The sequence below is a fragment of the Silurus meridionalis genome, chromosome 8 (assembly GCF_014805685.1).
Source record: "Silurus meridionalis isolate SWU-2019-XX chromosome 8, ASM1480568v1, whole genome shotgun sequence".
NCBI lineage: Eukaryota > Metazoa > Chordata > Actinopteri > Siluriformes > Siluridae > Silurus > Silurus meridionalis.
In genome coordinates, this window is record NC_060891.1 from 26450761 (window position 1) to 26467341 (window position 16581).

The 16581-nt window shown below is 36.1% G+C and overlaps 1 protein-coding gene across 1 annotated transcript; it reads left to right on the plus strand.

Moving 5' to 3' along the window:
- The first annotated feature begins 2862 nt into the window (after positions 1-2862).
- On the plus strand, positions 2863-5587 carry LOC124390338. Its single transcript, XM_046856210.1, has 4 exons — positions 2863-2980; positions 4236-4309; positions 4405-4491; positions 5140-5587. Exons 1-4 carry the CDS (start codon positions 2938-2940, stop codon positions 5320-5322), a joined length of 387 nt encoding a protein of 128 aa, XP_046712166.1. The 5' UTR covers positions 2863-2937; the 3' UTR covers positions 5323-5587.
- The last annotated feature ends 10994 nt before the right edge of the window (positions 5588-16581 follow it).

Genomic DNA, 16581 nt, shown 5'->3' on the forward strand with positions numbered 1-16581 from the left:
AATACATTAGTTGTTTCACTGAAAAAAGATTTATCATTTACTCAAGACAGAAAGGTCAAATTTTGGCAAGACAAAAGTTTTGTCGCCTATACAGAAATTGAACAAATTTACTGCAAATACAAAAATATGTCAGCAAATTAAGTAGTGGTGCTGTGAGATCCAAATTTAATATCTTGTATGACTTCCATGAGCTTGAAGGACTGCATCCATGAGGTTAGGCAACGATTCATACAATTTATTGATGAAGTCATCAGGAATAGCAAAGAAAGCAGTCTTGCATGCCTCCCAGAGTTCATCAATATTCTTTGGTTTCATCTTCCATCCTACCCCACATATGCTCAATGATGTTCATGTCTGGTGACTGGGCTGGCCAATCCTGGAGCATCTTGATCTTTTTCGCCTTGAGGAACTTTGATGTGGAGATGGAAGTATGTGATGGAGCACCATCCTGCTGCAGAATTTGGCCTCTTTTATGGTTGGGAATATAAGAGGTAGCTAAGCTTTATTGGTATTTTAGACTATTGATGTTGCCTTCCACCCTGCAGATCTCTCACACACCCCCATACTGGATGTAACCCCAGACCATGATTTTTCTGCCACCAAACTTCACTGTTTTCTGGGTGAATCTCGGATCCATACGGGCCCAGTAGGTCTCCTGAAATATTTGCGGTGACTGTGGTGTAATTCAAATCTACCTTCTTGGATTTTCGAGCCAACAAACGGTCCTCTCGAGCAGTTGTCTTGCGGGGTCTGCCTGACCTGGGATTGTCAAAAACATCTACAGTCTCTTCAAATCTATTTTTTATCCTCTGTACTTGACGCTGAGACACACTGAAGGTGTCTGCCACATCAGCAGTGGATCTGGTCTTCAGCCTCTTAATAATCAAAACTGAATCCTAGGCATGTTTGCAGAGGTCTAGTTGCAGTTGATTTGAAGGTCTAGTGTACTGGGGTTCTTTTTATACACACCTGAGACCTAATTGATCCATTATTAGTCACAGGCGACGCTCATATGACAAGGCGACAACACTTATGTCTTTGCAAAAATTTACTTAATGGGCTTTACCAAGCTGTGAATATTAGTATACTTTTTGACAGTTTCGTTTTGCACTGAAACATTATTACAAACTATGTTGGGATTAAACAACGTTATGGAACGACGTTTTGTGTCGTACGTGTAAAAGTGGAAAACATAAAGTGCTTTCAAAGTCTTTAGTTAAATATATAGTATACTATATAGGTTTGTGGAAACCTGACCATAAGATTGGTATGTGCTTCTTCTTGAACGTCTCATTCCACATTCCGTCCCCATTTACTGTTATAATAATCTCCACTCTTCTAGGAAGATGTTCCACTTGATTGTTTTGTGTGTGCTTGTGGAGATTCATTGAGCTAAACGGTGGTAGTAAAGTCAGGTACTGATGTAGGTGAGCGTTCATTCCGAAGGTCTTCCATAGGATTGAGGTCAGAGCTCTAGAAGAGGAGAACTTCTACTCCACGTCACCACTTCAAAGCCACATACAATTGTGTGCCTCCAACTTTGTGGTAACAGTTTGGGGAAGAAGCACAAAACTGGAGAAGTCAGGTGTCCCAATACTTTTGTCTGTAATGTACATGCACGAGTATCTGACTGTACTTTGTGTACTTTGTGTACTGTAGATTTTCTGTGTGTTTTTTTCCAGTGTCGGGCCGTGCATTTGGTACCTGGGCCTTCAGTGGGGTCGTACCAGACTTAATCCACCTCTTAATACCACCACTATCACGTCACAATAATAGAAACCATCAATACAATACAAAAACGCAATATAACAACACGTGCATTACAGAGAGAGAGACATTTCACGTATGGAGGGTGAAAACCATTTTACTAAAGCAAGAAACCCATTTAAGACTCCGAACCTCTACACTACAACCACAACTGTGCACCTATATCATCTGGAGCAGTTCAGAATCAACATCTGTCTAATAACATGACAAAAACATAAAAATGTAAATCTAATCCAACCTAATTACCAGAGATACAGCCTTATAATGTGCAGCGCCCCCCAGAGGCTGTAATCCAGTGATACCGCTCGTATTCACTGGTCTGGAAGTGGTAAACAAACCCTTTCCCGGGCTGAGACACACCAGCTAACTTCGGGGTGGCCACTTAAAAAAATTTATTTTTAAGTATGTCCGAGACCGAATCAATGTCCCTTCTTCTGTAGGCATAAAAAGTCTAACTCTGATGTATTAATGTGTGCAGAGCTACACACGTGTTTTACCAGTCGAAATTGGCTGTAACAGTTTTCCTCTGACCTCAGAAAAATGCTGACGCCATTCTGGGCCAGCTAGCTGCCCTGTGAGGAGAATCTGAAATCTGATTGGTTAAAGAAACAAAGCTATTGCTAATAGAGACAAAGGTAAAAAGGCCAGCCGTACTGATTCTGAAGGCTCTGAGCAGATTAGATTGACATGGCAGCACATAGAGGCTGAAATCTGATTGGACAAAAAAAATCTAACATCCACATACACGTACTGGAATCAGTGCAGCCGAGAGAAACGCTACGAAATGAAAATAATAAACTGTTGGGAATAAATTAATACAATTTCATGGATAAATATTAGAATTTAGGTTGTAAATGCAGGTCAGTCCTTCTGATAATGTTTAGGCCAGCAGAGAAGGGTTTGCTTGCCCTGACCGCTACTACTGTATTTTTCAAAAAAGGTGTTGTTATTTTTTGTGGTTAATTGTAACACTATCCAGAGTGCAACAGTCATCACTAAAACTGCAAAAACTCAGCATTTGTTGTTGGTTTAACAGTGAAAGCAAAAAATTACCTCAGGTTTCCTCAAAATCAGCTGTGAGTAACAAGAATCTGACTTCATATATAAAGACCCTTGGGAACACAAAAACAGACATAAACACAAGGCGGGCAGCGGGAAAGAGAACAGAAGATGATGGCTGTTTTTCAGTTTGGAGTTTTGCTTCTGCTTTTAGGTAACTGCTTTTTTTTATCAATGTTTTAAAAAGGAATTAAAAAATAATTTATACAATGTTTTAATAACAAGATTGAAAGAAGTTGTCTCTACATTTAGTCTCATTCGCTTTTATAATGTGCTCCTCTTCTGGGAAGATGTTCCACTTGATCTGGTGGAGATTTGGTGTGTGAGATTCTTTCAGTCACAAATCTGGTAGTAAAGTATTGATGTAGGTGAGGGTGAGGAGGCCTGGGGGTGCGGTCAGCGTTCACATTCAACCCGATGGTGTTCAATAGGGTTGAGAGCTCTATGACAGGATGATTTGTGATTTGTGCACAGGGGCATTGTCATGCTGGAACAGGTTGGGGTCTCCTAGTTTAGGTGAAGGGGAAAATTTCATGCTGCAGCATCCAAAGATGTCCAATACCATAGTGTGCCTTTAAATTTGTGGTAACAGTTTGAGAAAGATGCACATCTTTTTCCCAAAACAGCTTAAATTTTATTAAACGTCAGCACTAAAATTATTGGCACCTTTTCACGACACGAGGCAATGCCACTGCTTTTACAAAAATCACAGTAATTCAATTCTGTGCAAAAGTTAGCAGCCAATTCAATACATATTTATTTGTAAAGTGCTTTTAACAATGGACATCGTTTCGAAACAGCTTTACAGAGATATAGTGGTAATAAAAGCATGTCGACGTGCGTTCCTAATGAGCGAACCAGCGTGGACTGTAGTGAGGAAAAACTCCAGAGATACCGTGAGGAAGAAACCTTGAGAGGAACCAGACTCAAAAGGGGAACCCATATTCATCCTCAGCTCATCTTTCATTATAGTTCCATCATTGTTGAGGTGTGCAGGAGATGTAAATGCAGCCTGTAGTCCTGAGTCAGTGTAGCAGACTCTCAATAACTACAGTCCAAATCCATTCTCAGTTCCTGAATCTCATCTCCTTCCAGTTCAGATCATGTTCTGGTACTGGAGTTCACTCTTCCAGTTCCAGGCAAAATGGCATTTTCAAGATGTTAGGAGTGTGCAAGGGTGTGTTTGTGATAAAGTATGTCTACGTGTGTGTGAGTGTGCACCATGAATAACACAATTGGTATGGGCAAAAGTATAGACACCCCTAAATAATATTTAAAATCAATACAAATTGTCAAAGGTCTGACACTGGAGACTCCTTCCATAATCGTTCTTCATAAATCGCTCTTCACAGAAGCTACAAAGAAAATATTCTTCGGATTTAGATCTCTTTTTTACATTTTCTTAATAGGATGTGTGCAGGGTCTGGAGCAGATCTTCAACGACAACAGCCTCGTGATTGAAACCTATGGACGCGACGTGCAGGTACGCAGAAAGTTCGCTACTCCGTTTAGTGGATCATTGGATTATTGAATAAACGATATGATGCTACATTTCTGTCGTTTCTCTCTTCCGTGCAGAAAATGCACGGCTCCTTGTCAGGCTGTAATATATGCAAGATGATTTTGAAAAAGATCTTCACTTCTATTGGAAAACAACTCTCAAAGGTCAGAACACACTTTAACCAGGTTGTTTTGTGTCCTCATTCAAATTCTAGCATCTTGAACGCGATCTTTTGTTGGTCTCGTGTCTCGTTTACACGTTTGTACGTGTTAGCTTTGTTTCGCCGTGTTTTTCTGACCACACAGACAAACCTGTTATTTGTAGAATGATTGGAATACAACATTTTTATATCATAGTTACCTGATAAAAAAATATTTTTTTTACCTTTAAATTTGAATACACTGCATGAACAGAAGTTTGTGGACACCTGACATTTGTGGACATACCATTTCACATGGAGTCTCCATTTGCTGTTATATAAACCTCCACTCTTCTAGGAAGATGTTCCACTAGATTTAGTGGAGATTTGTGGAGATACAAGGAGTTTTAGTAAAGTCAGGTACTGATTGACTAGTTGAGAAGGTGAGGAGGTTCCTGGGGTGTAGTCAGCATTCACATTTATTCCAAAGGTGTTCAATAGGGTTTGGGGCAAATTTCCTGCTACAGCATTCGAAGATGGCCTGTGTGCTCTCAACTTCGTGGTAACAGTTTGGCAAAGAAGCACATATGACTGGAAAAGTCTGGTGTCCCAATACATTTGACTGTAATGCACACGTACGAGTATCTGACTGTACTTTTTCTTTTCCTTGTAGGACAAAATCGACACGGCTCTCAACAAAGTGTGTCAACCATTGAAAGTGATCAAAGCGCCCTGCAAGAGCTTTATCAAGAAATACAAAGGCAAACTGGTTAAAGCCATCATGTCTGCGAAAAACGCACCTGCAGCCTGCAAACAACTCACACTGTGCAAAAAAACATCAATTTATTCCCCATGAAAGTTTTTTTTTTTTTTTAAATGTCCACACACTTAATGTTACACCAATGTAAAGGGGACAAAAAAATACTGGAAAAATCTTCAATAAATGTTAAATATTTCTTTAAATATATGGACTGAGCTGCCAAATGTAAACTTTAATTAATGTATAAATAAAGATGTATTCATTGTTATCAGCTGTAAGAACTGATGATACTGATTTCATTAATGTTTAAAAAATGTATGTTGAGGTTTCGTGCATTTTGCAAAAAAGTGATTAAGTAAATTATTTTCCAAAAAGTTTCAGCTGGTCTTTTATTTATTTATTTATTTATTTATTTGAACTATTAATTCTTAAATATTGGAATTTATTTATTATAGTTTATTATATATATACTGTATAAAATAGAGCTGAGGAATAAATTCCAATATTTAAGAATTTATATATATATATATATATATATATATATATATATATATATATATATATATATATATATATATAAATACATAGTACAGTGGAACCCGGTTATCTCGCCCTCGGTTATCTCGACAACCCTATTAAGTCGACGTTTTTGAAGTGGAACCGCCAAATTCTCGCTTTTTCTACGCATTTTTTATCGGTTATGTCGACTTTTTTTATGTCGCCGAACCCTAATATCTCGAGCACAAGGGGGGAAAAATTAGAAATTTTAACGTCAGTTATGTCGATCGGCACTGTGCAGCCGCAGAAGAACTCGCGAAAGTGGCGGAAAAATCAAACCTTACAGATACTACAGGTGTTTGTATTGTATACTGGTGAATCTCTGCTGTTAGTAAGTGCACATATGCCTTTTTTTTGTTAAATGTTATGCGATGAACGGAGGCGGCGCTCGGCTTCAACTCCTTACCAGGAGTTGAAGCCGGGAGCTTCAGAGAAAGCGGCAGAGAAAGCACCTGCCACGCCCCTTCGCCGCTCACGCTTGAGACTTTTCTGTCCCTCGTTTTGGTTTCGGGTTCGGTTTTGGATCTTCCGGGTTTTTTTCCGGCTTCTCTCTCTCTCTCTCTCTCTCTCTCTCTCTCTCTCTCTCTCGCTCTCTCTCCCCCTCGGCATCGCGGACGTAAGTTTTTTCGGACACTTTGCTTTGTGTGTTTGTGCGGATTACTTCAGCCTGATGGTCATAAGTTTTCAGAAACTTAGTTACTGTTTTTTCATTTTTTTTTCCACATGTGGACTAAATGTGAGACGGCACTGTGCAGCCGCTGTTTTTTTTTTTTTTTTGAGCGATCTGTGTGTTTATAATGTTGGAGAATATAATAAAGGTTTGTATGGAGAATGGACGGTGGTTTGTATTGTATACTGGTGAATCTCTGCTGTTAGTAGGTGCACTTATGCCTTTTGTTGTTAACAAACGTATGTACATTTTTATAGCATGCCTTCATCAAACAAATCGCGGCAACGCTGTTGTGTAAAAACCCTCCAAAAACACCTGCATGCACATTCTCATTTATTAACGCACATCATGTACATAAAGAAATTTCAAGCACGTTAATATATTGCCGCCATTTTGATTTTCGTTTATCTCGATCATCGGTTACCTCGATGCTTTTTGGCGACCCCCTAGGACATCGACATAACCGGGTTTCACTGTATTTCAAAACATTTGTAGACGTCTGACCATAAAACTGGTATGTGTGTCTTTTTGAATTCTACATTTGCTGATATAATAAGCTCCACTCTAAATGGGAAGATGTTTAACTAGATTTTGTGGATATTTCGAGGAGGTTCCTGGGGTGCATTCAATGTTCACATTTATTCATTAATGTTTAGAGATCTATCACAGGAGATCTTCCACTCAATGCTGGAACAGGTTTGGGTCCCCTAATTCAATTTAAGGGAAGATTTCACAGAGAAGAAGCACATATGTCTGGGAAAGTCAGGTGTCTCGATACTTTTGTATTTACAGTGTATAAATAAAGTCTTTCAGTAACTTCAGAGACTTAAGACTTAATGTAAACTGTAAGCAGATTCAGTTTAGATTCAGCGATTAAGCATAAAGCATGTTCATTGATAGACGCTTAAACGCAGAACCATTCATTTAACCTGCAGTCCTGACCACAAAGTAGCAAAATGTTGATATTCATTACAAGTCAAATCCACCCTCAAAGTTCTTGAGTTGTTTAGGAACTCAATCCAGATCTGATGAGAAGAAAAGCACAGAAACACTGGTCACAGTATAGTGGTGTCAGGGAGAGAACATTTGTGTATTTGTGACTTTTTTGTTTATTATTTGAAGCAAAATATATATATATATTTTTTTAGAATATATTTTTGGCATCATGGCACCTGCTAGTGTGTGGATTAATATATTATGCAGCAGGTGAACATTTTGTACTCAAAGTTGATGTTAGAAGCAGGAAAAATGGGTGTAAGGATTTGAGCGACAAATTGTGACGTCTAGACGACTGGGGCAGAGCATCTCCAAAACTGCAGCCCTTGTGAGATGTTCCTGGTCTGCAGTGCTCAGTATCTATCAAAAGTGCTCCAAGGAAGAAACAGTGGTGAACCGGCGTCAGGGTCGTGGGGGGCGAGGCTCATTGATGCACGTGAGGAGCGAAGGCTGGTCTGTGTGGTCTGATCCAACAGACGAGCTCCTGTAGCACAAACTGCTGAAGAAGTTCATGTTAATAGTGTTTCAGCAGTGGACCAACGGGTGGTCATAATGGTGTGTCAAAATGTATGTTTTACTGAAATCTTGTAATAGTGGTTTATACATAAAGAGTTGAACGTCCTTGTGCACATTTGATTCTCGAGATTGCAGGAATTTTTTTTTGCAGTTATTGTTTTCAGTCAAGAATTTCAAGCGTCGTGTTTTCAGACACGTCCACGTGGTTCTTGTCATTTATCTACGTCACATTGAGGAACAGTGTAACTTCTGTGAGACTCAGGGAGAAAAAGACAGAGAGAGAGAGAGAGAGAGAGAGAGAGAGAGAGAGAGAGAGAGAGGAGCATAATGAACATGCCAAATCGTCTTTCACTTTGTCTCGGATTTCTTCTGGTGTTCACAGGTGAGAGATTGATATTGATATTTAATATTTCCATTTATCAGACAATTATTTGGGGATGAAATGGATCAGGGTGGGTGAAGATTTTCTTACAACAGCAGCAGAACTTAATGCTTTATTCCACATATACAATTCTTACCATTTTAGCTTCAATAAATAATAATTCACAATTGATAGTTAAACATTACTTACATTACAGCAGCTAATCTATATGAGCAAAGGTTTATGGACACCTGACCATGCGCTTTTTGAACATCCTATTCCACATTTAGTCCCCGTTTGCTCTTATAATATCCTTCACACTTCTGGGAAGATGTTCCACTAGATCACTAAAGTCAGGTACTGATATGGAAGAAGTGAGGAGGGTGTGTTCCTGGGGGTGTGGTCAGGGTTCACATTCATTCATCCTCAAAAGGTACTCAAAAGGGTTTATAGGTCTACAGGAGATCTTCCACACATTTCCAACTCATGTAAAGCATATTAGATTAGATTAGATTAGATTCAACTTTATTGTCATTACACATGTACAAGTACAATGCAACGAAATGCAGTTTGGGTCTAACCAGAGTGCAATAACAGCAAGTGCAGGATATATAGATTTAACATGAATTTACAGTTAAATAAAATAAAGACTATAAACAGTAATTAAAAGATGAATATGTAGTATACAGATGAATATATGTTATATGTAAAACACAATATACAGAGTAGTGTATATATATATATGTACTATAAATATAAATATAATTACAGATGAGTATATATGTACTATGAACAATAATATACAGATGAATATATATATATATATATATATGTATTATGAACATGCTATACAGATGCCTATTACTATACACAGAGAGTAACTATAAACAGAGAACAGGTATATGTACAGTGGTGATAGGTTTATGGTGAGCAGCAATAAAAAAAGAGCAGTGTGCAAATGAGCAAGGTTTGTGTAAACAGTCCGTGCAACAACAAAGTGTGAGGTGAGAGATGATCAGTGTCTTGGTGAGCATAAGTTTTTGTTCAGAGTCCATTAGCAAAGAGTGTGAGGTGTGGGGGGAATGTAGTAGTGTATCAGTGAGTGTCAGAGTTCACTAAAGAGACAGCTCTAGGAAAAAAGCTGTTCTTTAGTCTGCTGGTCCTGGTCCGGAGGCACCTGAAACGCCTGCCAGAGGGCAGAAGAGTGAACAGTCTGTGGGCGGGATGAGAGGAGTCCTTAAGAATGCTGCGAGCTCGACGCAGACAGCGTTTCTTTGGATGTCCTCCATGGCTGGGAGTGGAGTCCCTGTGATGCGCTGGGCAGTTTTCACCACCCGCTGCAGTGCCTTACGCTCCGCAGCAAAGCAGCTCCCATACCAGACTGTGGCACAGCTGGTCAGGATGCTCTCTACTGCGCAGCGGTAGAAGTTCACCAGGATATCCGAGGAGAGATGATTTTTTTTAAGTGTCCTCAGGAAAAAGAGACGCTGGTGAGCCTTCTTGACCAGGCTGGAGGTGTTGATGTTCCAGGACAGGTCCGCCGAGATGTGGATCCCCAGGAACTTGAAACTGGAGACACGCTCAACAGCCATCCCGTTGATGTGGGTGGTGTCATGTGTGCCTCTTGCCTCCTTCCTGAAGTCCACAATAAGCTCCTTTGTCTTGGAGGTGTTAAGGAGCAGGTTATTGTTGTATCTTAATATCTTAATAGAGCTAACTTTGCGCAAGGGTTTATTGTCATGCTGGAACAGGTTTCGGGTCTCCTAGATAGACTGAATGAAAAATGTCAATTAAGTGCCTCCAAATTTGTGGTATCAGTTTGGGAAAGAAGCACAGAAAGGAAGTCGGGTGTCCAAATACTTTTGGCAGTACAGTGTAGAAACAGGTAGTTATCGAACTTGTGCGTCTTTTCAAAAGAAAAAAAGGTCTCGAGAGGCATAATAATATGTTTCCATTTACAGTTATTCTGAAGTGTGAGAGCCGTCGTCATGAGAAGCGAGACAGGACGGAGACGTTAACGCTGCCTGAACTCGGAACCACCACACATCCAACCGGAAATCACTCCCGGGTACATTTTATAACACTCCACTCCTCCACTCTACACATGCTACAATTCAAAAAGTGAATGTTGTGTACATGTGACTGGACTGATATTAAAGACTATATGGACAATAGTATCAGAACACCTCAGTTTTCCAACCGTATGTGCTTCTTCCTCAAACTGTTACCAAAACGCTGTACACACAATCGTATCGGACGTCTTTGGATGCATGAATTTTCCCTTCACTTGAACTGTCCCTGTGTGCAAAACAAACTCCATGAAGATATGCTTCAGATGGTTTGGAGTTGAAGATCTCCTGAACCTTGGAACCTCCTCACCTCATTTACATGAGTACCTGACTTTATTACGAATCTCCACAAAATCTAGTGGAACATCTTCCCAGAAGAGTGGAGGTCATTATAACAGAACATGGAGACTCAGAAAGAAGCACATACCAATCATGTAGTCAGGTGTCCACAAACTTTTGTGTCCATGTATAGTTTTTTATTTCAGTGGTAGAAATATGAAAAAAACGAGATATATATATATATATATTCTAGTTCAAATAAAGGGAAAATTTCCAGCTTTGTGGTAACAGTTTGGGAAAGATGCACATGTGGAAATCAGGTGTCCCAATACTTCTGGTATATCGTGTATAAATGGAATAAATAAGAGTTGGAGGATAGAATAAAACATTTAAATGAACAAAATTTAAAATAATTTGAAGTAAAAATTTCCTTCTTATTATTTGTTTTTGTTTTTTTCTCCACAGAACGGAAAAGTAAAAATTCCCGGATCTTGTTTTCTGTGCAAAACTATTATTAAGGCTCTGTTCAACTACGTTAGAAAACGATATTCACAGGTAATTAAAAAACTCTTTCAAACGTTATTGTGTGTGTGTGTTTGTGTGTGTGTGTGTGTGTGTGTGTGTGTGTGTGTGTGTGTGTGTGTGTGTGTGTGTGTACTCAAATATATTCCTGCAACTCGTAAAATCTCATAAAACTCATCTTGTTTTTTTCTCCAGGAAACGGACAAGCTGTGTTACAAGTTTTTACCCAAGTACCAGGACATTTGCCTCACTCAAGTTTGGAAACTTAAACCCTTTATAATGAAAAGGCTTTTCCCAGCTTCTGCACCGGAGATGTGTGCAAAGTACCGGGCGTGTAGATATTGAGATAAATAATGATTTTTTTATATTTATGATGAATGTAAGCAAATAAAAAATCTTTCATTTCAGTGCATTCATTTTGTTTGGTGTAAACTATTGCGTTTGACTAAGAAAAGTTTAATTATTATATATTATTATTTTAATATCCTATTAACCTAATAATGCTTAAACATTTATGCTGATTTCTTTTTGTTTATTTATTTATTTTTAGCAAAACAAGATCAATATAAATATTCAGTATGTTAAAAATATATCAGAATAAATAAAAAAAAATAAAAAAAACTTTAATAATATTCAATGTAAAAAATGTTAAAACAATCAACAACATTAAAACAATATGAAATATTTTTTAAACATCAATAATATACAAAATAGAAACTTTTTAATAAAACCAACTATTTAAAATGTGTTAAAAAAAGAAACAGTGTACATTTTCAGTCATTTTTTGTCTTTTTTGTTCATAGTTGTTTATTATTTTTATTTTGCATTTGTCATCTGAACCATGCAACCATGCAGATAATATGTAAAATATTTCCAAAATATAAAATGTTTGATATAAAATGATAAGATGAGATCAATAATAGCTTGTGTATTGTATAGTAAAATTTTCTCAATACAGTCTGTCATTTCCCTTCTGTAATATTGGTGTAAAATCTCAATTTTGTAAATGTTTTGGAAAAGTTGCTATTAATAAAATTGACTTTCGGAAATGAACTGAACCATACAAACACAGTACATTTTATTCAATTTGATTGAGCATTTTATGATAAATAGATATTTTTGATGTTTTTTTTTTTTTTATTTGTTTTTTTTTTGTTGCTATTTTATACTGCAATGGTTTCTTTTTTGAGGGGATTATCCTTTTTTAATTATTTAAATCAAATGAATATATAATGTTTTATTATTTATTTATTTTTATTTTTTATTTAGTTGTGCAGTATTTTCCACTAAAACACTGATTATAAAAACACTAGCACCTTAAGAAAAAATAAAGCAACAAACGTTTACTTTATTTGTTTGCCCAATTTTTTAATTGAGCAAACAAATAAGCCCAATTAAAAAATACTGGATTTTATAATTTACCACTTATAGGGCAAACAATTCAACCAACAGTGGTTAACCCCTTTTTTGTGCATTAAAACAAATGCATCATATATATATATATATATATATATATATATATATATATATATATATATATATATATATATATATATATATATACACACACACACACACACACACACACACAAGAAAAATATTTCTGTTTAAAAAAATGGTGTACTATATGTTGAAGACCCCCCTGGTTTGAACTCCAGTCACCCCAAATTAATCGTAAACTCACTGTGTGGTGTTTCACATGTTCCTCTTTCACAAGTCTGTGTGGGTTTTCCCTCAACCTCGCCAAAACATGCTGATAAATGGACTGTGTTGAGGGTGTGTGTGTATGTGTGTGTGTGTGTGTGTGTGTGTGTGTGTGTGTGTGTGTGTGTGTGTGTATACACTTTGCGTAGAACTTGATATTCCCACCCTGCTGTCAGAAGTACAGCCGCGAGTGGTTTAACGTCTCTGCAGGTTAGCCTTAGTGGTTATTCTAAACCAGATCAGCACATTTACACAAGTCTACAGTCTGAAAAAAAAACAGAAAGATGCAAATAGTGAGCTGAAAAAGTTGTAAAATCCATGAATGTCCAGTATCTTTAAGCATAGAATATATTGCTATAAATTACACATTCAATCAGAAGAAGATTTAAAAAATGCAGGTGGTGTTCCATGTGGTGCTTCTTTTGCTCTGCTCAGGTAATAAAACCTTTTTATTCACATTTTCATTGCTCTATAAATAACTATACAGTGGTACTTAAGTATATGTAAATACCATACATTATTGTTGGTCTTGAATAAAAGTGCTAATCAAATGTTTAAATACTACATGACTGAAAAAAGGGTGTTAGTAAACGCAGGTAATCTTTATGTTTTTGCTGCGTGTAATGGAGTAAAGCATAAGATATTCATATTAAAATTTAGTGAAGGAAAACCATCTCAAAATTAAAATACTCTGTAAATAACATACATAAATAATTATTCGAATATTTTTATAATATATTAAGATATATTATCTTACAATTATAATATTATAACTCTATAAGTGAATGACATACTTTTTAAAAAAGATGTATGTAAGTAAAGTAACAATATAAAAAAAACATCTTACTGTCTGAGTGAGATGTAAAAATTAAATGGATCTGAAGCTAAATTCACCAGCTACTGGCAAATAAACACTAAAATATTCATACAGGATTCAGAAACGTTTGCGTGTGTTTATTCTGGCATTGTCGAGGATAAAAGATTGTATTTATTGTAACTTGTATCTCTTGTAAAACTCGCCAATGATGCTCTTCACTAGTTGGAGATTTCTTTACCATTTAGTTCAGTGGGATTGAGGTGCGGTGTGTGGGCAGGTCGTTCCATGATAAATATCACTCCAGACGACTGTCTGCTCTCATAATAACATAACTCGGTGAAGTATGGAATGGTTGCCATGTTGGTTCCTTTCACTTTCCAGAATAAGTCTCCAAAGTCTCTGCTACAAAACAACCCCAAATTCTACAGTACTTTTACTGAATTTGTACAGTACTTCTACTGAAATCTTTTAACTTCTACTTTACTTTTATTACACTTTTAATGAAATTCTGCAGTACTTCTACTAAACTTCTACTGTACCTTTATTGTACATAATTAAATTCTGTAGTATTTCTTCTGTACTTCTACTGGTCTTTGATTGAACTTTTACACAACTTTTTTCTTTACTTTTATTGTACTTTAAATTAATTTCTACTGAACTTTTAAACCTTTAATGCCCTTTGAAGTCTGCTAACATCTTCTCCAATGTTATCTGTCTTACACAAATTCTACTGTTAGAGACAAAAATGTCCAAAATCTTTCCAAATATTTTTTTTCCACTCATTTACTGTTAATTTGGAGTGGTTTTGTCTTTTACCGAGCCGTAGAGACAAAAGGAATGTGGATGTTTCTCAAAACGAATGAAAGGTGTTTTCAAACTCTTTACAATTTTTAATGGAAAACAGATATTAAGCACTCAATACATTTTTCTCGAGTATTTCCTTTTTTTCTTTTACATTTCTGTTTTGGAAAGTATTTACTTAATATTATAAAACATAATGTTGGATTACATGAACTCATTTACTTTCTTGAACTCCAGTTTTCATGACAAGTTGAACATTAAACTCCACTTAATAAACTTTGAACATATGCAAATGTGGTCTTGAATTCATTTTCAAAATATACTTTAACTGATAACATGAAATTGTTGATAAACAGATATTTTGCATGGCGAGTTTTTTCCACAAACTACTCAACCGCAGTACGAAACAGGAATGTTACAGGAGAGTTACTATGTAGAGATGACGCACAAAAAAAGCAATCACACCGAGGTACGTGAAGCAGAATTTTTTTTATTTACTTTCAAAATCATTCATTTCTGTTTGTCTGCTGTCTGAAAAAATCTTTTTTGATGATTTCTGACAAATTTACCAACGACTCGTATTTTGTTGTGTCGTTTTCCAGGATTCACAATTTCTAAAGTGTTTTATATGCAAGAAAGTTGTAAACTCAATTATAAAACGACTTAAACGCAGAATTCAGAAGGTAAATGTGCTCACTTTATTTCTGCTTTATTCTTTTCATTATTACTTTATAATCAGGTAAGACGTCTCTGCCTCTATCACCCAACTCTCAGCATCAAATGAAGTACAAATCGAATAAAATGAACTTTTAAGTGCAATTGAGTTTTACCATCATATGACAAACATTTTTTATACATCATTTTATAAATATCATTAATTTATATTATTTATATCATTAATTTATTAATTAATTTTTTATATGATATTTCATTTCACCTTGGTTGAGAAAATCTGTAATGTCAGTTAATGTCAGTTAAAGTACAGTAGAAGTTCTGTCGAAGTACAGTAGAACTTTATTGGTAGTTTGGTAGAAATTAAGTAAATGTTTATCATATGTACAGTAAAAAAATCTCTTAAGTTCTGTACAAGTTTTTCTGTATTTTTCTGTACTGTCATGAAACTTCTAAAAGTAAAGGACATTAGAAGTTCAGTAGTAGTCTGTAAAGTTTAGTAGAGGTTCAGTAGTTCAGTAAAAGTTCAGTCGAAGACCAGTAGAAGTTCAGAAGAAATACTACAGAATTTCATTTGAGCTATAATAAATGTACAATAAAGGTACAGTAGAAGTTTGGTAGAAGTACTGCAGAATTTCATTAAAGATGTAGTAGAATTCAATAGAAGTACTGTACAAATTCAGTAGATTTTCAGTAAAAGTACTTTAGAAATTTAAAGAAGTTTGTTGGAAGTGTTTTAACAATACATTAGAAGTTCATGCTCACAACAGAACAACTAACAGAATTTAATGATACATCAGTTGTATGTGTCAGTATGTGTTGGTGGCTGTACCACAGACATCAAACCAAATATGAGTATTAGATTACAATTGTCTTTAATATATTTTAATTTTCCTGCCTCTTTTCCTTTGTTAGAAGACAGATGAGTTTTGCTTTGGCTTTGTACCACAATTTCAATCCACCTGCCTCAGTCGTTGCAAAAAATTCGGAGGATATCTTATAAAGGAGATCTTCCCCGGTGGTGGAAAAGGCACGTGTCAGCTGATGGCCATATGTTAGTTCGACATCTTCACCATCGATTTCCTGCAAACTTTACAGAAAATCAAACAAAGTGTAAAATAAATTATCTTCACTATAAATTATTGTATATATTATTTGGCTGTTTGTTTTGTCATTATTGTAATGTTACTGAATGAACATTTTGTGATCTGTAAGCAAATGAATCCTGTTTCCGTTTATGTGAAAAAAAAAATAATAATAATAATAAACAAAGCTTTTTAATGAACCTCAGAGTCTCCTGTTTACTGTAAGACTATTAACCATAGCAACAATATAGCAACTGCCTGAACACAGTTAAAGTAGTTCTATTTGGGGAGATTTTTACTTTAAC